This window comes from Bufo gargarizans, chromosome 3 (genome assembly GCF_014858855.1).
Source record: "Bufo gargarizans isolate SCDJY-AF-19 chromosome 3, ASM1485885v1, whole genome shotgun sequence".
Classification (NCBI taxonomy): domain Eukaryota; kingdom Metazoa; phylum Chordata; class Amphibia; order Anura; family Bufonidae; genus Bufo; species Bufo gargarizans.
This window is the reverse complement of record NC_058082.1, coordinates 120798399-120824235: the sequence shown is the minus strand read 5'-3', so window position 1 is coordinate 120824235 and position 25837 is coordinate 120798399. Positions and strand designations below refer to the sequence as shown.

Genomic DNA, 25837 nt, shown 5'->3' with positions numbered 1-25837 from the left:
TTCCCGACCAAGTATTGAGTGCATAACTGAACATAATTATTTGAAGGTTGACTTTTTTTGTATTAAAAACACTTTTCTTTTATTGGTCGGATGAAATATGCTAATTTTCTGAGATAGGAAATTTGGGTTTTCATGAGCTGTATGCCAAAATCATCAATATTAAAACAATAGAAGGCTTGAACTACTTCAGTTGGTGTGTAATGAATCTAAAATATATGAAAGTCTAATGTTTATCAGTACATTACAGAAAATAATGAACTTTATCACAATATGCTAATTTTTTTTAGAAGGACCTGTATAAATGAGGATTTTCTGCTTGTCTTGTAGCCTTTACAAGTGTGATATTCTAGTAGGTCTTGGCTACATGCTCTGGAGCTGAGAGAAATGGTGTCCATAATGGATAATGAAAGGAACCACATAGTGAAGGTCAGGAACCTGTTATCTAGAGATTTGCTTCAGTAATTCCAAGAAGGTCTCTTGTTATCAGGTCATGAGGCAGGCACATGTAATAGCAGATTCCTTACATTCCAAGAATTTCTAGTGTGAGAGGAGTAGTCAAGAGCCGAGCTGCAAAGATGTAAAAGTATGCAGTAGTTTGGGGAACCGGTTAGAATCTTAAATGCCTTTTCTTTCACCTGAAAGTATAGAATTTGTAATACAGTGACAACCGCCCCATAGACCTTACCCACAGACAGAACTGATGCCCTATAACAGAGCTAGCCACAGTGTCCCCATTAGGCCTCCTGCACACGAACGTGTGCGCCCCGTGGCCGTGCTGTGGCCCACAAATTGCAGGCAGCAATGCACGAACACCGACCGTGGGGCAGCTGCAGCGGATCGCGGACCTAGTAAAGTCCGCGATAAACCCGCGATAAACTAGGTCCGCGATAAACCCGTTCCGCAAAAAGATAGGACATGTTCTATCTTTTTGCGGATCGGAAGTACGTAGTAGTGCTTCCGTGGGTTTCCGTTCCGTGCGTCCATTCCGCATCTCCGGATTTGCGGACCCATTGAAGTGAATGGGTCCGCACCAGTGATGCAGAATGCCACGGAACAGCGCCCGTGTATTGCGGATCCGCAATATGGCCACGGAGCACACGCTTTCATGTGCAGGAGGCCAGCAGAGTGTAAGCCACAATGAGCCCCGAGCCCAGTGCTGTGCCACAATGGGCATAGAACACATGGGCATCCTACCACCTGAGCTTTTGTGCTTCTCTACAAGCCACTAAACATGTGAGCATTTAACTTAATAACTCAGCCCTATTAACCCTTTCCTGATGCAGCGTTTTCATTTTTTGCTCACTCCATTCCCAGAGCCATAACTTTTTTTTTTTTTTTCCGTTCACATAGACGTATGAGGGCTGGTTTTTGTGGGACAAGTTGTACTTTCTAGTGCCACCGTTTAGAATGGCATACAATATAGTGGAAAGCGGAGGAAAAAATTCCAAATGGAGTGGAATTGGAAAAAAATTCAATTCTACCACAATTGCATGTTTTTTTTGTTGTATTTTTTTACGGTGTTCACTATGCAGTAAAACTGACTTGTGTTCTTGTAATTGGTTAGTTAACATGCACTCTAAGCATTCTGAGCCGCGTTAAAAAACTAAATATTTTAATCAAATACGAATATAAAAGTTTGGATCCAATTAAAAATAAACAAAAAATGCATACCAACATTAGACCACTCCCAATAATTCTTCAGGGTAACATCACTCTCAATACAGACATAATTTCATATAAAACTTGTATAAAAACTCATATGAAAAGAAAAAAATATAAATATAGCAATTGGGTTCTCTGATTGACGTTTGTTTCTATTGTCCCCTGATTTTATCTGAAGCGAAAGTTACATATGTCACATGATTAGTCCATTATTATTTATCAAAAACGTGCCTTTAAACTAATACTGTGTGCTGGGCATGTTTAATGATAGAATATCACACAATCAAGGACACTATAGGAAACCATATGAAGCAGGTCCAACTGATCTAATACACAAATTATGAATTACTAAGGAGGACCTGTAATCACCATCTATTAAGGCCTCCTGCACACGACCGTTGTTTGGGTCCGCATCCAAGCCGCCGCTTTGGCCCCGCAAAAAAAAGGGGCAGGAGAACGGAAAGGACGGATAAGCACATAACTGGCGCCAAACTGAGTCAAACGGAGCCTGAGGACCCCATAGACTATAAAGTCCTACATGCACAACTTTTGTTTTCGCTTAAAAATCATCTTCTGAGCGGAAACATAACGTCTATTATAGTCTATGGGGTCCTCAGGCTCCGTTTGACTCAGTTTGGCGTCAGTGCCACCACATATACTATATTCTTCATTCTCCAGGTCAGTACTGAATCCCGCGATACCACATATGTATAGGTTTTCTTGTGTTTTAATACTGAAAAAATATATATATAAAACTTTCGGAATTTTTTTTAGCCTCCTCGCATTTGACCATGGCATCTGAGGAGATAAATGTCCGTGGTTGGCATTAATGTGGATGCCTGCTGTATGAAAGAGCAGGCACCCGGTGGCTATGGCTCTCCCTCCACTCCGCACCATCTTTAAAGACCCGACATCTGCTGTTCATGTATGGCGGATGTCAGGAACGAGTTAATGTAGACATATTAAAGAATGAGTGTATTTACACAGATCTCAGCTATCCAAAAGAGCATAGAGTGACTCCTGCACCAGAGCATCACTTCTGACTTAAAGGGCATCTGTCAGCAGATTTGTACCTATGAAACTGGCTGACCTGTTACATGTGCACTTGGCAGCTGAAGGTGTTGTAAATGTGAATATGCCCGCCTGGCCCTGTCAGTAAAGTGCAGAGGGCATGACCGTTGCAGAGAGAGCAGGGCCTCTGGGTGTAACAGCAACGCCCCCGTTGCTCCCAGAGACTCCTTTGCATATATAAAATCTTCATTTTTCTCAGCAATGCGGGCACATATGAACATGGGACCAACCCGGATGCCTTCAGCTGCCAAGTGCACATGTAACAGGCCAGCCAGTGTCCTAGGTACAAAACTGCTGACAGATGCCCTTTAACTACATGATATTATCTAAATATAGACCATTACAATTGCAGTCATTGTAATTCCAGTTGCCATTTTCAGATTGTGTAGGACTATCCCATTATGTTGTCCCTACAGATAATAATCTAGTAATCGTGCATGTGAGCAAGGGAGGAAGGTATTGGATAATGCAGTGTTGCAGCGACTTTCTACAATGGAAATTGTTATAATTATGTCAATTTTGTTTATAGGATATGGGTTTGTGGATTTTGATAGTCCTGGCGCTGCCCAAAAGGCCGTTAATGCTCTGAAGGCCACTGGGGTGCAAGCTCAAATGGCAAAGGTGAGTCCTGCAGTGTCAGCATGGTTTTAAGATATGATGAGCTTTTATTTAAAAAAAAAAAAAGTTATAAAATAGAACTTGGTAAGGCTGTTAATATTATATAAAGAGAAATGGTCTTGCATGTACGTCACTCCCCATTAAAATCTGATCTGTATATGAGTGGAAAGATTGTCTTACTAGAAAACTGGAGTAAATGAAAATAAATGTGACGGGCCCGCTGGACCGCCCCGGGCTTGTGACAAGGTCTCACGTGGGTTTTATGCCAAAAAAGTGACATAAAGTACAATATTCATAAAAAACATTTGTATAGGACTTTTGGCAGTTTTTTCTTTTTCATTTTGGCAGTACTGTACCACTGAAAAGTCAGCACACAATGAATTACCTATCTACATAGGATTTTTATCTTTCTCTGCTGAATGCTACAGTAGTACAAAATATTGTACAACTGTGGCAGTCATCACAGTAAGATAAAAATCTTATGTAGATAGGTAATTCATTGTGATTTTACTGCTGCTGTGACGGGAGGATGTTATCTGTTAGTATAATAGTAGATTAGTAGAAGTAGGATAACAGTGTGACAGCTGTTGTTCTTCGTGACAGCTGTTGCTGAACAATGTAATGACTTCAAAAACTGATTCCCTAACACCATCCACCTATTTTCTTGTAAAAAATAAATAAATAAAAAATATACATAGAATGTTCACATATAGGCTGCTAACATTTGATGGCCGCTTTAAGGGGTTGGTTATCTTTTTTTTCCAATAAAAGAATCCCCCTTGATCTGCTGAGCATTGTGATTCCAGCTGCTGTTAGCACCAGAGGAAGGTTCTACCCGCCATGCATTTTCCATGTGATGTCCATATACTGTAGAGATTGTCGTGCTAATACAATGAGGGACATTTATCAACTTATTTACGCGTGTGTGACTTTTTAAGCTTCTCGCCACTTTTCTGAAGTGGCGTAGACTTCAGTTTCTGGCGCTCAGACTGCCTCTGCCTATAGTAGCACAGCATATTTCTAATCTACCTCAAGATATTACCATGACAGTATACCACAGTACCAGTGATATTTCCATTACTCACTGCAACGCCTCTTCTTCTTTACAGCAACAGGAACAAGATCCGACAAACCTGTACATCTCCAACTTGCCAGTCAGCATGGACGAGCAGGAGCTGGAATCGCTGCTGAAACCTTTTGGGCAGGTTATATCCACTCGTATATTGAGGGACGCTAATGGGACCAGCCGAGGGGTTGGTTTTGCGAGGTGAGAGTGTAAACTAGTTTATTGTATCAGTTTAGTGGTAGTATGATAGTACCAAGTTATCTGAAGCCCAGCCGCAGATCCGTGTGTTTCAATAAATAAGGTGCTTGAAATTGTATTTAATTTGTAGGATGGAGTCTACAGAGAAATGTGAAGCTGTGATTTCTCACTTCAATGGCAAATACATGAAAGCGCCACCTGGTGTCCCAGGTAGGTGATTGGATTCAACTTGTATATATTATTTGTTTTGTGTCTATAATCTGTAAATATTGCTTTACAAACATTTGGAGTTAATTCACTCCTATAAAATCAAATTGTATTACTATTATTAGGTAAAACCTTAACATAATAAAACAGTTAACAGGGAAGGAAAGGGAAGAGTGGAAAAAAAATTAAAATAAAGGAAGGGGGGGGGGGGGATGTAGAAAGGGTAAAGGGGGTACCAGTCAAAATATTCATTTGTGAATTATTACAATAAATGATAACACTTTAAAGAAAATGATGCAACAGAACGTAAATGAGTGTTTTAAAAAAAAAATATTTTCATTGTGTTTACTGTGCACGGCACTCTGTCTGGATTTTCATTGTCAGTGTCTGGAATAGCACAGCATCCATTGCTATGCTTGTCATCAAAACAGCATAAACCTCGACAGACTCCTGATGGATCCCATTGTAAGCCTGTCCCCATCTAGACCAGGGATCAGCAACCTTTGGCACTCCAGCAGCTGTGAAACTACAACTCCCAGCATGTACACTTTATTGGCTGTTCTTGTAACTCCTATAGAAGTTAACGGGTTGGTCCAGATTCAGAGCTGAACCCGAACATACCTCCATTTTCACCCCGGCAGCCCCCCTGACTTGAGCATCGGAGCAGTTCATGCTCCGATGCTCTCCTTTGCCCTGTGCTAAATTGCGTAGAGCAAAGGCATTTTTTTGAGATCCGGTGACGTATCGGGCTCTCCATGGGGCTGCCAGGAAGCCCGGTGACGTGACTGGCACTGATGGGCAGGCTTTAGCGCTGCCCTGGCCAGTAAAACGGCTAGGGTAGCGCTGAAGCACGCCCATCAGAGCCGTTGACGTCACTGAACACACTGCCGGGCTCCGATGCTGAACACACTGCTCCGATGCTGCTGGGGTGAAATTATGGGTATGTCCGGGTTCAGCTCTGAACCCAGACAACCCCTTTAAAGGAGGATTCTGGGAGTTGTAGTTTCAAAACAGCTGGAGTGCCGGAGATTGCTGAGCTGATCCCTGATCTAGACCAATAAGTGGAGCCATGATGCCACCGTGAACAGCTTTACAACATGTCGTGCCTAGATATGCCACTTTCGTACTCGAATCCACCAAACCTTGTCTGTTACAATTTATGTTTTGGCAGCGCCCCAGGAGCCCCTACTTTGCAAGTTTGCTGATGGAGGTCAAAAAAAGAGGCAAACCCAGGGGAAGTATATTCAGAATGGACGTGGCTGGCCACGCGAGGGAGAGACGGTAATATGAAACAAGAAATTCAGTTTCCTCTTTTCGTGTTCTTATTATTAATAACACAGCCAATCCTTACATATTGTTTTCTTCATTGATAAGGGTGGGATGACTTTGACATATGATCCTACAACTGCCCTGCAGAATGGGTAAGATACTAAATCTTGTTCTTCATTTATACACTTGCAGTATTATTTAAAGTCCTATATTTGTTATTGCAGTACAGTCCATCATGTCTGCCCTTATTAACCCATTTCCGCTATCAACATTTTCCGCTTTAGTTTTTTCTTCTCCCTCCCTTCCTTCCAGGAGTCAGAACTTTTTGAATTTTCCTTCATATTGCCCTATGAAGGATTATTTTTTGGCACCATTGAATTTATCATATCCTGTAGTGAAAAAACAAGAAAATATGTTTTAATAGACATTTTCTGACAATATCATTTATGGTATTTTGTTATCACAAATTTTATATGTAAAATTGGGAAAGAGGATGATTTGAATTTAGGATACTTATTTTTTTTAAATGTATTTTACAAACATTTTTTTTCCATCCCTCTAGGGGACTTGAACATGGAATCATACCACAGACTGCAACACTATAGTATTGCAGTCTATGGTGCTTGTGATGTCTTCCTGTTAAAGGGAACCTGTCACCAGGATTTTGCGCATAGAGCTGGAGACATGGGCTGCTAGATGGCCGCTAGCACATCTGCAGTACCCAGTCCCCATAGTCTGTGTGCCTTTATTGTGTTAAAAAAACATTTTGATTGATATGCAAATGAACCTCATATGTGTCCTGTATCCGGAGATGAGTCCAGCGGAAAGGAGCCCAGCACCACCCCGCGTCCTCCGAATCTCCTCCTTGCTGGCTGACGTCACAGAGCTGGAGCGCCGAAATCTTGCGATGCATGAGCTAGCGCATGCGTAGTTCGTTCCCTGTGCTGATGCCAGCACAGGGAATGAACATGATGCCGACACTGCGCATGCGCTAGTTCGCGCATCGCGAGATTTCGGCGCTCCAGCTCTATGACGTCAGCCAGCAAGGAGGAGATTAGGAGGACGCGGGGCGGTGCTGGACTCCTTTCCGCTTGACTCATCTCCGGCTACAGGACTCATATCAGGTAATTTGCATATCACTCAAAACTGTTTTTTAACTCAATAAAAGCGCAGAGAGCTATGGGACCTGGGTACTGCAGATGTGCTAGTGGCCATCTAGCAGCCCATGTCCCCAGCTCTATGGCCAAAATCCTGGTGACAGGTTCCCTTTAAGTCCTGCCAAAGGCAGGGCTTAGAAGGGTTGTCTCACTTCAACAAATTGCATTTATCATGGGTGTCAGCTGCATATGGAGTGGGCTCAGCTGACCATTATGATGTACAGTTACGTCAAGCATTGGGAAGCGGTTAAAGTTTAGGTTGACTATATATACAGTGCTGCCCATAATTATTCATACCCCAGGCAAATTTTTACATAAAGTTACTTTTATTCAACCAGCAAGTAATTTTTTTGCGGGAAATGACATAGGTGTCTCCCAAAAGATAATCAGACGATGTACAAGAGGCATTATTCTGGGGAAAAAAACATTTCTCAGCTTTTATTTACATTTGCGCTAAAAAGTGTCCAGTCCAAAATTATTAATACCCTTCTCAATAATCAATAGAAAAGCCTTGGCTATTACAGCAATCAAACGCTTCCTATAATTGCAGACCAGCTTTTTGCATGTCTCCACAGGTATTTTTGCCCGTTCATCTTTAGCAATGAGCTCCAAATCTTTCAGGTTGAAGGGTCTTCTTGCCATCACCCTGATCTTTAGCTCCCTCCACAGATTCTCAATTGGATTCAAGTCTGGACTCTGGCTGGGCCACTCCAAAACGTTAATGTTGTTGTCTGCTAACCATTTCTTCACCACTTTTGCTGTGTGTTTTGGGTCATTGTCGTTGAGAATCCTCATGTATTGCTCTTTTTTCACGGTGCCGTTTACTGTGATTAGGTTCCCTGGTCCATTGGCTTAAAAACACCCCCTAAAGCATTAGGTTCCCACCACCATGTTTGACAGTGGGGATGGTGTTCTTTGGGTTGAAGGCTTCTCCTTTTTTACGCCAAATGAAGAAAATATCATTGTGACCAAACAATTCAATTTTTGTTTCATCTGACCATAATACAGAAGACCAGAAGTCTTCTTCTTTGTCCAGATGAGCTTTTGCAAAGGCCAAGCGAGCTTTTGTGTGCCTGGTCTGCATCCATGGAACGCAGCAGTGTGCAGTGTCCGTTGGATTGTCTGTCTTGAGACATTACCACCAGCAGAGCCCAGATTCACCAGGATGGCCTTGGTGGTGATCCTTCTTAGATTCTTTTTCACCTCTCTAACTATCCTCCTGGCCAGCACAGGTGTCACTTTTGGCTTCCGACCACATCCTCTCAGATTTTCCACAGTGCGGAACATCTTGTATTTTTTGCTCAAATGTAAATAAAAGCTGAGAAATATATTTTATTTCCACAATAATGCCTCTTGTACTTCGTCTTATTATCTTTTGGGAGACACCTATGTCATTTCCCGTCAAAAAATTACTTGCTGGTTGAATAAAAGTAACTTTAAGTCAAAATTTGCCTGGGGTATGAATAATTATGGGCAGCACTGTACATACAAACTTTTGGTCACTCTCAGGACCCTAGAGCATTTAGGTGGACAACTATGATGCAGTTTTTTTCTTTGTAAATGTACCAGTTATAGTTGTCTGTGTAGAAAAAGAGTCTTTCTTGGTTAAAGAATTATGTTAGCAGCTATATTGCTATTAATGTTTTTAGTTATTCCATTTGATTTCTATATTTCAGGTTTTACACCACCCCGTACAGTATTGCCCCAAACCGGGTGATTGCTCAGGCAGCCCTCTCCCCATACCTGCCATCACCTGTTTCTTCTTATCAGGTAGGAGTCTAGATAAATGGCTGGCCTCACTTGATACAACTAGAGATGTTTACTGGACTAATAGACTTTGTATTTGTTTATCTGCAGGTTCATAATCCTTCCTGGATGCATCATCAGTCTTACCTCATGCAGCCTGCAGTAAGTAACAGTTCCCTTCTCATGTCTGATAGCAAGCAACATGTGAATTCTAACTGCTCTACTCTAAAGCATCCTATAAGGCTATCAATCCTAGCTTTAAGCTTCTGGGAGGTCCAGACTCTCTTTGAGGAGATACAACTGGTAGAGGGAGTCTTAAAGGCAGTGCCCCCTGGGAAAAAATATGCAAATTAGTTTTCCTCCAGAAGAAAAAAAAATGTCTCACTAGTGCCACCTGTAGGTAAACAACCTGTAAGACTATGTCCAACCCAGTAAAGAGGTGGCTGGGTGAGAGGCCTTTGATACAGTTCTTGGAAGGTACTAGCTCAAGGCAACAGGAAGCACAGTGCAATGTACTGCATTTAGGCTGATAGCCTTGCTTTAGCATTTCTCACAATTAGAAGTAATGACCTATAACTATCATATGTATTTCATCACTTCCTGATCGTCTTCAGAATAAAAAAGCTGCAGAAGTTAAAGGGGTATTCCAGGAGTTTAATATTGATGGCCTATCCTCAGGATAAACCATCAGTGTCTAATCAGTGCACCCTCACTGAGCAGCTGTTTCAGAATATCTCCGGCTACATAGGTCCTACCATTGTGAAGTGAATGGGAGAAGCTCTGCAGTAACCAGCTCTGTCCACTGCACAACGGATGGCGCCAGAGCTACTCTGAAACAGTTGATTGGCGGGGGTGCGGAGTGTCACAATGCCGCCATGCAGATATTGTCTGTCCTGAGGATAAGGTATCAAACCCTCTGATCATAATGTTATGTTATATCATATAACATAGGAATACCCCTTTAATCTGGATAACTTGCTGTCTTTACTGCCTTTAAGTGGGAATTATATGGTGAAACATTATAGGGTTGAAAATTGCTGTACCCAACTTTTTGTTTTGTGCACTGCATCTCTTGAACCTTCACTTACTTTTCTAGGGAACTGTTCTCACTCCCACTATGGACCATGCTATTTCCATCCAGCCTGCTTCCATGATGGGACCTCTGACTCAGCAGCTGGGACACTTGTCACTGGGGAGCACGGGAGCGGTAAGAAATTACTGTTGAGCCCAGTAACTAATTGTGAGAACAGTTTATTGAGGCTGTACATCTAATGCTATTTATTGTAACTCTTTTTCAATTTCATCATTTTAGTATATGCCAGCTGCAGCCGCTATGCAGGGGGCTTATATCCCCCAGTACTCGTCCGTGCCTTCTACTGTCTCCATAGAGGTGAGGAACAAGAGAGAGTTATGTTTGTGTGATTATATATATGTACATGTCTACCTTTACGTTGTACTAACAGTGTTAGGATTTTTTTATGGCTTTGTTGCAGTTTTATGCTGTAGTTTGGAATTATTTTTTGGCAATATCAATACAAGGGTTTGTGAGGTTTCAGCAAGAAACTAGACAATGCTAGGGAATAGCCTACAATAAAGAACTGAGCAGTACTTACCTAACAGAGCCAGCACCGCTTCTCTGGTTCTTTCGGCTGGGCTCTGCTTACCCAGCTGTAGTGGTGACATCACATTGACCGGCCTCAGCGATGCACTGAACAGGCCAGTGATTGGCTCCAGCAGTCACATGTTGTCAAGGTGACATGAACAATGCAGCCACATAAAGCAAAGCCCACCTGTAAGAACTGGAGCGGCTGCGCAGGATTTTTTTTAGGTAAGTACTCCTCACTTCTTGCTTTAAGGCTATTCCCCAGCATTGTCTGGTTTCTTGCAGAAACTGGACAGCCCCTTTACTGTTTGCAACATAAATGGGGGAAGTAGGACATGTTACATTTGCCAGACTCCTCCTAATAATTTGTTTTGCTCAGGAGAGCAGTGGGCAGCCTCAACAAGTTGCCGTGGAAACCACCACAGAACACGCCACTTATTCGTACCAGTGAAAGAAAGTGCAGGTAAGAACAAGAAGGCCAGATACTCACATAGGGATCGGGGACATCGAGATAAACATTTTTAATGGAAGAGCAAAGTAATGACTACACTACAGAGGGAAGGGTTTATCTGCAAGGTATTCTCATTAGAATAGTAGTTTTGTTATGTCATGGCCTTGTGTTAAAATTAAAAAAAATTGCTTTTCCCCAACATTCTGCACTCAGTACCCCACAATGACAAAGCGAAAACTAAATGTTAGAAATCTTTATTAATTTATTGAAAAGGAAAAATGAAAATCTTGCATTAACATAAGTATTCAGACCCTTTACTCAGGACTTAGTTGAAGAACCTTTGGCAGCAATTACAGCCTCCAATCTTTTTGGTTATGATTCCACAAGGTTTGCCCATCTGGATTTGGGGACTTTCTGCCATTCCTCTGCTGATTCTCTCAAGCTCTGTCATGTTGGGCGGGGACCGTTGGTGGACAGCCGTTTTCAGGTCTCTCCAAAGATGTTCGATTGGGATCAAGTCAGGGCTCTGGCTGGGCCATTCAAGGACATTCGCAGAGTTGTCCCTAAGCCACTCCTGTGTTTGACTGTGTGCTTAGGGTCATTGTCTTTTTGGAAGGCAAACCTTCAGAGCTCATTCTGAGGCCCAGAGCACTCTGGATCAGGTTTTCATTACGAATGTCTATGTGCTTTGCTCCATCCAGGTTTCCCTCAACCTTGACTAGTTCTCCTACCCCAGCCACTGAAAAACACTCCCACAGCATAATGCTGCCACCACCATACTTCACTTTAGGGATGGTATTGCGCTAAGGATGAGCAGTGCCTGGTTTCCTGCCAACATGACACCTAGAATTAAGGCCAAAAAGTTCAATCTTGGTTTCATTAGACCAGAGAATCTTGTTTCTCACAGACTGAGACTCCACTTGGTGATTTTTTGAAAACTCCAGGTAATCTTTCATATGTCCTTTACTGAGGAGAGGCTTTTTTCTGGCCACTCTGCCATATAGTCAAGATTGTCGGAGTGCAGAAGTCATGGTTGACCCTGAAGTTTCTTCCAGCAGCCAGCTCCAGGAAGAGTCCTAGTTGTTCCAAACTTCTTCCATTTAAGAATTACGGAGGCCTGCTGTGCTAGGGAATTTTCTTTAAACTTCTCCAGATCTGTGCCTCCACATAATCCTGTCTCTGAGCTCTATGGGCAGTTCTTTCTTCCTCATGGCTTGGTTTTTGCTCAAAACCATGTCCAATCAACTGAATTTACCACAAGTGGACTCCAATCAATGTGTTAATACATCTCAAAGAAGTTTCACAGCAAAGGGTCTCAGTACTTATGTCCATGTGAACTTTTTGTTTTTCCTTTTAAATAAATTTGCTAAATATTTATAAAATTCTGTTTTCACTTTCTCATTATGAGAATTGAGTGCAGAATGATGGAGGGAGACATTTCTTTAATTATTATTTTAGTCCAAGGCCACAACAAAATGTAAAAAAAAAAGTGAAAGGGTCGAAAGACTTTCTGGGTGGATTGTCTGTGTGTTAAAGAGGTTGTGCACGTTTGGTGGGGGGGTTTTAACAACCCCCCCAGGCAGCCATGTGAAGGGAAGCATACTTGCCAGCTTCCTAACAGTGGCTCCCAGCTCCTGTGCTTTCTGGCCTCCGCTGCTCCACTTGGGTCCTTGGATGTAAACTTCCGGTTTGACACCGCAGCAGCCAATCGCTGGCGACAACATTGACCTGCTCCTCTTTCGTCATGACAAATTGTCATGAGACACAAGGGAAGCAGGTCACTGCTGCTGTCAGCAATTGACTGCAGAGGTTTCAAACTGGAAGTTTACATCCAGGAACCCGAGTGGAGCAGTGGAGGCTGTGGAGCACAGGAGCCGGAAGCAAGTAAGCATGCTTCCCTTTGCAGCCCTGTCCAGGAAAGGGGTTTTCCAACTCCCTCAGACATGCACAACTTCATTGAGCATTACATTAATATTATAAAACATTTCCATGCATGCTTTCAGTTTCTGCTCAGTTGAGGGTTTCATTATGCATCTATGATGAAAGTTTCATTCTTTTGTTAGGTTCACACGTGAATATGAATCAGCCCAGGATGTGACTGGATGGAAAGCTGCAGGGCTGAACATGAGGCTTTACTGAATAATGGGGATAGCTGAAAAAAAAAGTTAGAAAAAAAAGAAATAAACACGCTGGGGGGATGAATGAAGAAAAAAAATATTTTTCTTTCTTTCTTTTGCAAAGAAGCATTTTTACTGCAATAAACTATAAAACTTCCAAGGAACCAAAGCAGCTAGAAAAAGAGAACTCAAGAAACCTAATGAAACCAGAACAGACTTTCAAATTTCAACTGAGAAATACAAAAAAAAAAAGAAAAAGAACAAAAAAAGTGAAAAAAATAACAAACAGAAAAAAAATCCAACAAAGCGTAAAAACAAATTCTATTTTAATAAGAAGATTTTTTTTGTCATTTTTTACCGTAGAATATTTTTTTTTTTAATTTTTATTTAAATGCGTGACATACAAGGAAAGTGCAGCACCAGGACATAAGCGGCGAACCGTATGCGAAACAGACTGCAATGGGGAAGTTGCAATTTTGCTGCCTGACACCATTTTTTTTTTTTTCATTTTTTAAAGGACTGTGTGGCTGTTTCTTATTTGTTTATTTTGGGGAGGGGACTGAGGGGGGAGGGAAAAGGAGGGGTGCAAGCGATATGCAAATACATTTTTTGGAAGGTGATTTTATTTTTTTGGTTTGCATTTTTGTCTGTGCTTTTATTTCAGTTCCAGTCACCAATATTAACTATATTTTTCGAAATGGAAGCCATGGCAAATAGGCCTGTAAAAAAACACAATGAATGCCAACTTTTTAAGGACTAAGCCTCTAGGATTGTGGGAAGGTTGAAACAGAAAACGGAAGAATTTAACAGACGTGTTAGCCTGCACAGGTCTGACTGCAGCTCTGTATGGGAGAGTAGACCATTCATAAATGTGTATGGTGATTCATTTAAAGGTGCACATACATTGTTATTGGCTTTTAGCTGAAGTTTCATGGCAGCTGTGTGGTCTGTACTGAGATATGCTGGCCTCCATGAAAAACCTCAAACGATTAGCACATACATTTTTTTGTCTTTGTATAACGTGCCCTCGCAATTAGATGGTGACTCCATCCAAATGTAGGCCACTTTAACATGAGCAAAATACGGTAGGAAATTCCGGTTCGTCCTCACTCATATAAAACTGGCCTTAGGGTGAACTTTAAAGGGCGCTATCAGCAATTACTAAAATAGCAAGAGCAACCTGTTTCCATATATGATACAGAATCCTACAGAATTTCCTCCTGCAAGACCTGAGCAGTAAAATATTGAGATACCACGATATAAATGAAGCAGCACTCCAGTAGCTTCTAGTCAAATGTAGGACTTATCCACCCACAGTCTCCAAAGCAGTATTTTATCCCTTCAATGGAGGGATGCTCTCAACCTTGCACATGGCTCAGTTGAGGAGATGAAATCCTGTGCTGTAACCTTGGTGTGGATAAATCCTACACCAGAGCTCAGCAAACTCCAGCACTCCAGATGTTGTGAAACTACAACCCCCAGCATGCTCTAAACAAATTTGCATGCTAGGAGGTGTAGTTTTACACTAGCTGGAGTGCCGTTGGTTGCCGACCCCCTGTCCTACAACCATGCCTAGAAGCTGCTGGTGAGCAGCCTCGTTCCTTCCTGTTGTGGTTGGACTGTTGACCATTTATTCCACCTTGTCTGTACTATAGGGAGATACAGCATATATCTGTTGTGATTTTGATCATTTCTGATAAAAGCATATAAAACTCTGCTATCGAGTTTGTGATGAAATCCAAGTAAGAGATTAACCCATTTTGCATTGTACATTATTTTTGAGAGACTTTGAAGAATGCTCATAAAAATAGCAGGTCGGGATTTAAAGATAATTGTCCTGGGATGGATAATATAAAACACTATTCCCCTTCTTCAGATTTACATCTCTTCTTTATAAGGATCCCTGTCTTCTTTGCCATGCTTTAAAAGCTGGCATAAAAATGGGTTGTGTTCTTTGAGTTTTTGGCTTATTAGAATATCGATTTCTAAGGATTTTGGTTTTTAGCAGTTGGATTTTTGTTGACGAGGTTTTGCCTAGTTCAAGCTCAGAGCTACACAGACTTGCTGAAAGTTTTCTAGTTTCCAAAGATCAGAAATAATTACTGCTGCGCCAATGTGATTTGGCGCTAAATAACATATTAAAGTCTAAGGATGGAGATGTATAGATGGATAGGAAACTAAGGGGAAGATTTATCAAGACCGGCGCTTTCTCCATCAGTTTTGATATCCTTTGCGCTGCCAGATGAGGTGCAGGCCTCGTTATAAATTAGATGTATCCTCCTGCAGTCCATACTTCTAAAAGAAAATCTATGGCAGCTGTGAGCTGCTGTAGATTTCTGGTTTTATTTGTGATGTAAAAAAAATACATTTGTTATTGCAGCCCTTTCAAAAATCGCAACTATTTTGAGACTTTTTAACTCCACTTTTCTGGCACAAGCTAAATCTCCCCCTAAGTTCTTTGCCATCCTTACATGCAGTTTGGTATCGGATCCATACAGCTAACTTTTTTTTTTTTTTCTTGGTGGGTTTCGATTTTCTCACTAATTTACAGAAAAGTAGAACTTTTTGAGGAGGAAGGTTCCATCTATTATTGGTATTGATTGTACATAACATATTTCTTGGGTCTGGTTGTTAAGGCTTCTGATATGTCTTCATTTATTTACATAGTATAATGTATATAGAAATGTTCAGGGCATTGCGGTTTAGGTCATCTTTTCATTTTTTATTTTTTTTTCTGAATATTTTGAGGAAACACCAACATATTGGGGGTTTCATGATGACCCCCATAAATAGTTGTAGGAGAGGATTAAGACATTAGGACAGTCACTAGGTCACGTTGTGATCCATTTTGGTTAAGGGAATTTTTTTGCATGGCGTATTTTGTTTATTTAATATATTTTCAATGGTTTGGAAAAGTATGAGATGAATAAATCTCTGCATCGTCAATGTGAATTGGCTAATTTGAAATGGGTTGAAAGGCAGAAATTCAGTTCTAGAGCCGTACTTGGAACCACCACCAGCACTTAAAGGGAACCTGGAACTTTCTATAGTCCGTCCTATCTGTAGTCAGCATGGTATAGCGCAGGGGGTGCTGAGTAGATTAGCTTTGTGTGTAAAGATTCAGTGTAACTGAGTCCATTGGGCGGTCCTTCCTTTTGGTTGACAACTAACTTTGTGTGTAGTCTTACAGGGAATGTCCATCACTGATAGGACCACCACTGGCCTCCAGAGCATTGAGGGGACTGGAATTTAAATGAATAAAAGTTGTAGTGATTATTTTTCTATAAAACAGCCTGCTCAGCTTCTCCTTCTCTATAACATGTTCAATTTAAGATCAGACACCATGCTCCCTTTAACTTAACCTGAAAGTGTCCAGACATAAAGTAAGTCACAAATCTATTGCAGTCCTATGTACAATAGACAATATTGTTCACAGAGCTCTGCTCTTCAAGAACTGGACCAGAGGACAACTTTTTAAGTTGTGCAACTCAGATCAGCACAAGTCGCTCCAGGAGTAGTGAGTATATGAGGTTTTATTGTGCCAAATTCTGCTCTTTCAAGTGCCCAGAGGAAGGCTTCACTGTGAAGTGGTCTCTGCATTGAGCCCTGTGCACTGGCTGGAGCATAATCTAGCAGAATATGCATATGTTCATATTCACACTACTCCTGATTAGAAAAGTTCCACAAAAAGTATTATTACCCTGCTCTTCCCAGCCCCTACCTAGTTCTGCCAGCAGTTTAAAAAGGGTCAGAACTGCTGACAGACTCCCTTTAAATCACTTCATCTCCATGCATCGGAGTAAATACTGTAAATGTTGACATGCTAGGTATAAGAGACGCCTTATACTTGGTTATGAATTGGTTTTGCTGATTCATCAAATCTTTATGGGACATTTTCCTGTCGCTGTCATTTGACAACAGACAGAAGGAACATGCCCATCAAGTATGATAGGCCTGGTACCTTGTGCTTGTGATTAGGATAATGTAATAAAGCCTGTGCAGATGTATTATAATGACTGCCTGCTTCCCGAGACAGCTAACAGATGATACTGGATGACTTGCTGTGTGATACATAATTAACCCATTTGCTTCCTCTTTCCGCCCTATGTGCATCATATCGTCTTCATTCACCAGTCCTAATAAGGGTTATTAATAATAATCTTTAGGACAAGTTTATTATACTCCTTCTAAGAATAAGCCATTAACAATGTTCCCTTTAACCCGTGACTGTCCAAAAGAAAATCAATCCTACAGAAGCCATCTCATGGCTCTACAGTGTTCATTCCCATCAATGTGTCTCTTCATAATGTGCTTCGGCTTCACTTGTTTGAAGTGGATCCTTATTTTGCATTGTACGTCCGGTGGATTGCAGACAATGACTTCACGAAATTCCTGCCTCAGTTCTTGTTGGGCTGTACCTTGGCCTGCTTCTTTTAAGATGATGTAACGGTTGTAGTGGCGTAGATCAACATGGTGTGTATCTATGTGCGTAGCATACAGTCAGTAGGTGGGTGTATGACTAAATCTTCTTTGTCTTCCTTAGGGGGGCATGCTGTTGCTTTGTACAGTTGGTGTTCACAGTTAATGCTGAGTAGATGTAGGATCAGGTGTGGTTCTTGTCATAGAAATAGAAGGACTTGTTTTTGTGTTTTGTTTTTTTTTGTTGTTTTTTTTATTTTTATTTTATTTGTGACTGTATATATCGATATGTTACCAAAGAGTTTAAAAAGCCATAAAAGGGAAATATAAAACTTCATCCCTCCATACATCCCACAGTGCAATACAGTGTGTTTTCTGTCTTTCTTGAAGATGGTACGCTTCATAGATGTCACTCCAATTTCATTGAGGTCATTTTCCTTTGGCTCCAAACTTTGCATTTCCTTTTTTTTTTTCCCGTTGGTTGATTTAATATTTATTTAAATCCTCTTTCTAGTGTCATATAAAATTTGAAGATATGTAGTGCTCGCAATACACAATATATAGGTTGAAAGTGACCTGTATTCAGTCTGTATGCAGCTGTATTGACACAACTAAAGGCCCCTTTACTTCTAGATAGAGCAGACCATTGTCGGGAAGGAAGCTTTTCCTGCCTGACAATCTCCTGCCCGTCAGTTGAGGAGAAAACTGCATTTACATGTAGAGATCTCCTCCCTTACACTAGCAGAGTATCGCTAACGTGCATTCGTACGACTGAAAGGGGCTTTAAGTAGCATGTAAACTTTGAACCCCACTAGAGAAACCTTCTGAAGCAGATAGTAAGAGTATGCACCCCCCAATGACAACTTACTTTACACGCTAATTACTGTTTATCTTCATATTGTTACATTACATTGGTAATGGAGGTTGTGTATCGGTGGCCTGAGCTTTGGTTGACTACATAACAGTCAATGAAGTGTAGGAGTGAACCAAAGTGCTATATGGAATGGACCAGGTTGACATCTCTTGACATTTACACATGGACAAGGGAGGCAGAAAACAGCTTTTTATTTATGTGTGTACATATAATGTTAGGATGCTGTACATATAATTTTAGGATGCTGATGATGATTACTAATGAGATGGTTGTGAACATGTTTCTTTTCTGGCAGAGTTTGTCTTGTTAGAAAATTATAAAATGAGGGATGACGTTTATACATGGATGATACACCTTAACCATTGCCGTCACTAGATGCAAAACCCAACTTCTATTGCTAGGCTATGTACGCAAAACATGAACCCTGGCAATTTGGCATTACTTTGTGCTAGCTTGTAGTGGAAGAATGATGAACATTTACCAGGGCCAACAACTAGAAGTATGCTGCCATCATTAAAAAATGACCTTTAACGTGTTAATCGTGTAGGATGTTCCTAATCATTGGACTGCATTTAGACCTAGGAACTGGTGACATCATGGAAGGGACAAAGAGCATGAGGTCACTGTTTCTTAGCCATACCTCCTCCTTCTTTACTATGATGCATGTTATAGACACATTTCTGTTATTGGAGACATTTGTGTTTTTGTCACATCTGTCAATTATAAAGCTGGTCATGCACAGAACAAGGATAAATCAGAAGTACGTAATTTAACAGTGCTCCAACAACTTGATTTTTTAAGAAATTCTTCCGACCAGTTGAGAAAGAGTTGCTTGGTGGCTGTGCTGGCCAAAAGAGGAACCGATGTGTTGAAAAGGCTATTTTCTCCCTAAACTAAGATTCTACCCCATTGGTAACCCATTTTTTATACCATTTTAGGTTAATAGTTAAGCTCATTTTCATTAAATCTCAAGTTACTTGGTCTAAACTTCATCGTTGCATAGTCAGCCCATGACGCTACTGCACACAATCGTGTTACACCTCCGGCTGAGTTGTACTTTGGTGTCCGTAGACTTCTATAGAGCTATACTGTATCTCCCCATGCCTCTAATTTCATACTAGTCTCCTTAATCTGGTGCCACAGGGACTTCAAACAGAAATGTCCATCTTGCAGATGGCCACAAATTTCTCAAAGCATGTTATGAGTTCATTCATTTTATTCATTGAGGCAATTGAGATATTTTTGTGCATATGTTCCCAAAAGTTTTCAAACAAAACGCAGAAATCATGTGAACATAGTAAAACGTTACGAGATTTTCCCACCCAGCAGATATTTATTGTTTTTTTTTTTAAGTAGAGCGAGTCCCTCATCGATAGCCTAAGGCCTCATGCACACGACCGTTCCGTTTTTTTGCGCTCCTCAAAACACGGAAGCCGCCCGTGTGCCTTCCGCAATTTGTGGAACGGAACAGGCGGCCCATTGTAGAAATGCCTATTCTTGTCCGCAAAACGGACAAGAATAGGACATGTTATATTTTTTTTGCGGGGCCACGGAACGGAGCAACGGATGCAGACAGCACACTGAGTGCTGTCTGCATCTTTTGTGGCCCCATTGAAGTGAACGGGTCCGCAAAAACTGCAGCTCTGATGCGAACCAGAACAACGGTCGTATGCATGAGGCCTATAGTTGGCCATATAGTGAATGTTTTCCCTAAAACACTTAATGAAGAAATAAACTCATCTGATGAACCACAATGTATATTTCACTCCAGAATAATGTTAAATTCTTCAAATTTCTTGGGTAATTATGGTTGGTTAGGTTTTCTTGACTGGCAAAGCATTGAGGTGGGTGCAACTCCATAGACTACCAGACCACATAGGTTAATACTATATGGAACCATGAAATCATGTGGGTTATGTATATCCGTGAACTCAAGCGAGCTATGTATAATCATGAAGTCAAGGCAGAGATTTGTGTTCCAGATCATGACCTAGTTGGGCTGTTCAGTAGGTGTTGTCAGAGGACAGTCTAGTGTTGCTGCTTGTTTCTGCGTGTGTGATGATAAGCTGAAGACTTTATATGTTACAAGGGTGCGTCTGTCACTTGATTAACCCTCCTTTTCTGAGTGCCTTATTACTTTAATAGTGCAGATGTACTGTAGGTGATGGACACATGAGAGACTTGCTGCTAGACTATTGTTGTAATGTTGTCATTAATGGAGAATGATCCTTGTGGAGAAAGGACTTATTCTCTGGTATTAAACTACCTTGTTAATTTGGGAGGAGAAAGCATTGTGCGTGCATTCATCTAGATTGATCATATCCATCCTATATTCAGTTTCATTTATGTGTTAACCACTTTGCCATGTGAATACGTCCTGGCGCAGGAATACGTCCCTACACAGCTTGGACCTTGTAGTTATATCTGAGAAAAGACGCTTTACCCTGGAGTCATTGGGACATATTATATTCCCCATTGTAAGGTGTTGTGAGGAAATACCAAGTAATGCCGAAACCCTCTACTGCTCTGTAATATGCAGATATTTTGTGATTAAGGATTGTGAAGAGTTTTTGTGCATGGGACAACCTTCCAATCTCCTATGTGTGATGGAGAGGGAAAAATGTCTAAGCTTGCTTTCCAGTAAAAACAAAGTATATCAAGGTGTCCACTTTATAGAGAACATGGTGTCTGGTCTAAAGGCAGCATGTTATAGAGCAGGAGGAGCTGAGCAGATTGATGCATCGGTTTTTTGGGAGAAGATTCAGTAAAACCTTTAATTTCTACATTTACATTTCTGTTTTTCTGAGCTTTTTTTTTAGGAGTCATATGGGTGGTCTTATCAAAGATTGCCAGCCTTCCTTGTATGAGAAAGATCTAGCTGTCGGTCACTGAGTAGGATCGCCCACATGACTTCTGAGTTTAGAAAGAGCAAATGACAAGGTATACCGAATCTTTTCCAACAAAATCAATGCTGTACAGTATTCATTCCCATCACTCCTACGATGTGTTTCTGGTTTACTTATTTTGAAGCTTCTCCGGCTCTATAACATGCTGCCCACAGATAGGACTGCATGGACAACATGACAGGCACCCTCAAGTCCACAAACATGCATAATGCTCATAAACTACCATGCAAGTTACCTTTAGCTTCTACGATTTGTGGGTGTATGTCACTAGTTCAACAGTATCCATCAGTCTCATGTTTATGGAGACAGCCCAACAAGTCCTCAGTGACTTCAGTCAGTGAAATCCGAGGTGTCTGGTGGCCAATTTGACAGCTAGCATAAGCCTATAGGCACTATTATTCTGATGATATCAGGTCCTGATTTAAAGGTTTTTTCCATGATCCTGATATTGATGACCTATTCTGAGAATAGGTCATTAATATCCAACCAGTGAGAGTCGACACTCTGCACTCCCACCGATCAGTTGTTCCTTGCCGCCTCCGGTGCTGGAACTAGCTCTTGAATGGAGTGGGAAGCACAGCTCCGGTCAAAGTGTAGTGGCTGTGCTGGGTTACTGCAGCTCGTTGAAGTGAATGGTAGTCGAGCTGCAGTAACTCGGCGCGGCGACTACACTTTGAATAGACCTGTGCTTCCTGCTCCAGGAGGCTGCGGGGAACAGCTGATTGGTAGGGGTGCCGGTAGTCAGACCCTCACCAACTGGATATTAATTACCTATCCTGAGCATTGGTCATTAATATCAGGAGCCTGGAAAACCCCTTTAAATCAGGACCTGATATCATCAAAACAGCAGTGGCTGGCTATAGGCTTAAGACAGCTGTCATATTGTTTCTAAGGCCTAATGACACCTCTTTCCTATATATAGGATAGGTCATCATCATCAGGAACCTGGAAAACCCCGCACTGCTTGTAACCCCAGTCCCTGTTCAACACCATCAGGTCCCTTTAGTATGTATGTATTATTAGTATGCATATGTTATTTGTTACCAGTCATTGGCAACACCATCGTCTCCGTATGTATGAGGATTAATGTCCAAGCACTTCTGTGTGAATTCCGGCCCGTGCAGTGTGCATTATAGAACCTTATTGCGTCCCATATTGCGGACTGCATGTTTATATATAAGATTCGGTACCGTGGATCCAGTGCATGTAGAGGGCAGGGCTTCTTAAATGCCCAAAATTTACCAACAAGAATGTAGGAAAGTATGATATGGTGGTAAACATGGACCCATGGAAATGTTTGAATACTGTATTCAGGAGTATGATATGGATTCCCACATATAGTTGTGTGCACGAGGACGTCATTGAGAAGGCTGGAATGTCGGTGCATATTAGCGCACTAGTCACAGCCGCAAATACTGGCCTGACCACAGATCTAATGATCCAAACTTACAGCATCATAGACCCCTATGATTGGACCAGGATTTGGGGCTGTAAACCGTTACGGCCATCTGAATGAGACCTTAGAGTAATATTTTCAGAATATGTCCAACCGTCCTACAAGTTCATTATCTGGGAAACCACTACTTGCATAGGCTCTGCTTTATCAAACCCGTTCTACATCTTTCCATTGACGTTTGAGTCGATGCACGTGATCAGGCCAGCAAACCCATCAGAAGGAAATGATGGAGTATTTCTATGACTATGATGCATGTGATGTTGCAGCAAGTAAAACAATATCAGCCACGGTAAAACTTACATGGGTTAAATAAAAATGCTAAATTTTTTTAAATTGAACTTTTTTACATTATGGTTTAAACTGGTGCTTTTATAGATTTTTATTGTTGCTGCCAAATCTGATACAAGCGATGGTCTTCCTCTCTCCCTTATTGAAGTTGTCTACCATGAATGGAATTAGCTACAAGAAGGCCAGCAGCCAAGGAGCTTAAGCTTTATTTCTTTGTTTTTAAGATTTTAAGTTTTTTTTTTTCTTGTGGCTTTCAAACCTTCTGTTGCTGCTAAATGTTCTAGAAGGACTGGACCATACAGTCTGTAAGTAGATAGTGGAGTTTTATAAAAAACAAAACAAAAAAAAACTGCATTTTGTGTGCAAAAAGAAATGCAGGTTTTATAGTATGTAATAAAGAAATCTCCTCCTTGTTGAAGGGGGACACAATACGAGGAAGGGGGGTGGGGGTGGTTTCTAACACTAAAGTGTGACTATGGTAGAACTGGGGATGTTTCTCAGTAGATGAGAATTGTGTTAATAGTGTTTTTTTTTTTTTTATGTAAGAAATTTAGGAAACAAACAGCTTTTATATCTGTTTATGTTTTGCTGGAGAAGAGGAACCCTGCCGAGCTAGGAATATGTTATATGCTATAGTAGAAGGATCACTTATCATTAAAGGGAACCTGACTAAGCTGCTCTGTCTGAGGGCGGTATAAAGTAGTGACGGGCACACTGACCTCAGTGGTCTGTCACTTAATGTAGAATGTTAAACCCGTAGCACGTTGCCAGCCAGGAGTCCACCGTGCAGGAAGAGTCTGGTCAAATTCATATGGGCTTCCCCCACTCTCCAGCTGGCTGATTGACAGATTTCTTCCTATGCAAAGTAAGGCCTCATGCACACAACCGTTGTTGTGTTCCGTGTCCGTTGTTCCGTTTTCCGTGATTTTCTGTGGACCCATTGACTTTCAATGGGTCCGTTGAAAACACGGATAATACACCGTTTGTCATCCGCGTCCGTGATCCGTGTTTCCAGTCCGTCCAAAAAATATGACCTGTCCTATTTTTTTCACGGACAGCGTTTCGCGGACCCATTCAAGTCAATGGGTCCGTGAAAAAACACGGAGGCACACAAGATTGTCATCCGCGTCCGCTTTTTTCCTATCATTTGCAAGGTAAACTTGACTTAGATTTTTTTTCACTTTCCTTCATGTCATTCATGGTGATCCTCCAAAAATCAAAGACGACACACGGAAACAGAAACGGATCACGGAACAACGGAACTCCCTTTTGCGGACTGTGAAAAAATACTGTTGTGTGCATGAGGCCTAATAGGAAGAAATCTGTCAATCAGTGGCTTGAGTGTGCAAATCATGAATATAATCAGACTCTTCCTGCACGTGGGACTCCTGGTTGGCTGCGCGCTGCAAGGTATAACATGAATATCAATACGTAAATGATAAGTTGCTGAAATCAGTCCATCTGTGACTACTTTATGTTGTATAGCCAAGCTGACAGGTTCCCCTTAAGCTCATCATTAGCGGTGGTAGGTACATACCACCTTCCAATGAATAATTCACTTTTCTCAATAAAGGTCTGGGATGAATATAATATCTGATGGTGAATTGTTGTTCATCTATAACAGGGATACATCTAAATAAAAACCCTTTCTGCTATGACAAAGTCTTCCACTAGATCGTGTGCATTTACCTTGAGATTCATCTGCCGAGGTCAGATATATTGACAGCCGAGCAATGCAGATTATAAGGTATAACTTGTCAGTCTCTGTAGGGGGCTACAGGCTAAACTTTGCAGTTTGAAAGGCTGGTTTAATGTGCCGAAAAGGGTAAGGTGCCTTGGACCTGACATGTCAAAAAGCCTCAAATCTACACATAGCAAACAAAATGTCAGGTTATAAAAAAAAAAAAAAAAACAACGCAAAACTGGCCCATTTATTGCCCATATATAAAAATCCAGAGCGAGAGCCACCATGAGTTTTGGTGACTGTAAAAATGCAGCAAATGAGCCATTTTTGCACCAACTTAAAGCAACTTGCCATATGTTACGTGTTTGTTTATTAAGTCCAACCTTAACAAAAATGCTAATTAATTCATTTGTAAAGTTTTATGTTTTTTTTGTGTTTTGTTTTCCAGTGCATCACAATTCTCACACACTGCTTCTGTGCTAAACTTCTTTGTTCAATTTTTTTCTTCTCTTTTTGCAATGATTTTGTTAAGCTCGAATTTGAAAAAAAAAGTTGTTTTTCAATAAATATGTGATAAAAAATATTGCAGCATTTGTTTTCCTTATTACTAAATGTACATTTTATTTTCAAGGGGTTAAGCAGTTAGAAAAAGATGACAGGCTGTGAGTAATATAGCAGCTCAGGGCAAGGGCTGTTTGTTTATATTTTTTACACTGCTAGGTGGAGGCCTCCGCCTAGCATTATTGCTGGTGATGTCACCGGCACTGATGGGCAGGCACTAGCGCTGCCCTAGCCGTTTTACAGTTTAGGGCATCGCTAAATCCCTCCCATTAGTGCCCGTTCCCGAAAGTCTATGTACGGGAACGCGCGACAAGACGCCCCAAAGAAGCTCATGTACTTCTTGGGGCGTCGGGCGTTTTACAGCGCGATCGTACTCGCTGTAAAACGCCCAGGTGAGAACCATTCCCATAGGGAATCATTGGTTTCTCCTTGTTGAGCGTTTTACAGCGCGTAGGAACGCGCTGTAAAACACTCAGGTGTGGAC

General features: G+C 41.3%; 1 protein-coding gene across 4 annotated transcripts in view; it reads left to right on the top strand.

The window, feature by feature from the left end:
- Window positions 1–13687, top strand: part of RBMS2 (RNA binding motif single stranded interacting protein 2) — a 90761-nt gene extending 77074 nt beyond the window's left edge. For 3 of the 4 annotated variants that reach the window (XM_044285992.1, XM_044285994.1, XM_044285993.1), the window contains exons 4-14: window positions 3263–3354; window positions 4461–4618; window positions 4746–4825; window positions 5994–6103; window positions 6197–6243; window positions 8925–9018; window positions 9106–9156; window positions 10091–10201; window positions 10307–10384; window positions 10985–11060; window positions 13112–13687. In XM_044285992.1, the coding sequence (XP_044141927.1) occupies window positions 3263–3354; window positions 4461–4618; window positions 4746–4825; window positions 5994–6103; window positions 6197–6243; window positions 8925–9018; window positions 9106–9156; window positions 10091–10201; window positions 10307–10384; window positions 10985–11060; window positions 13112–13146 (932 nt within the window). In that variant the 3' untranslated portion in view covers window positions 13147–13687. Of the gene's footprint in view, window positions 1–3262; window positions 3355–4460; window positions 4619–4745; window positions 4826–5993; window positions 6104–6196; window positions 6244–8924; window positions 9019–9105; window positions 9157–10090; window positions 10202–10306; window positions 10385–10976; window positions 11061–13111 lie in introns of all 4 variants that reach the window. The other variant, XM_044285995.1, reaches the window with a different exon arrangement.
- Window positions 13688–25837: the final 12150 nt, after the last annotated feature.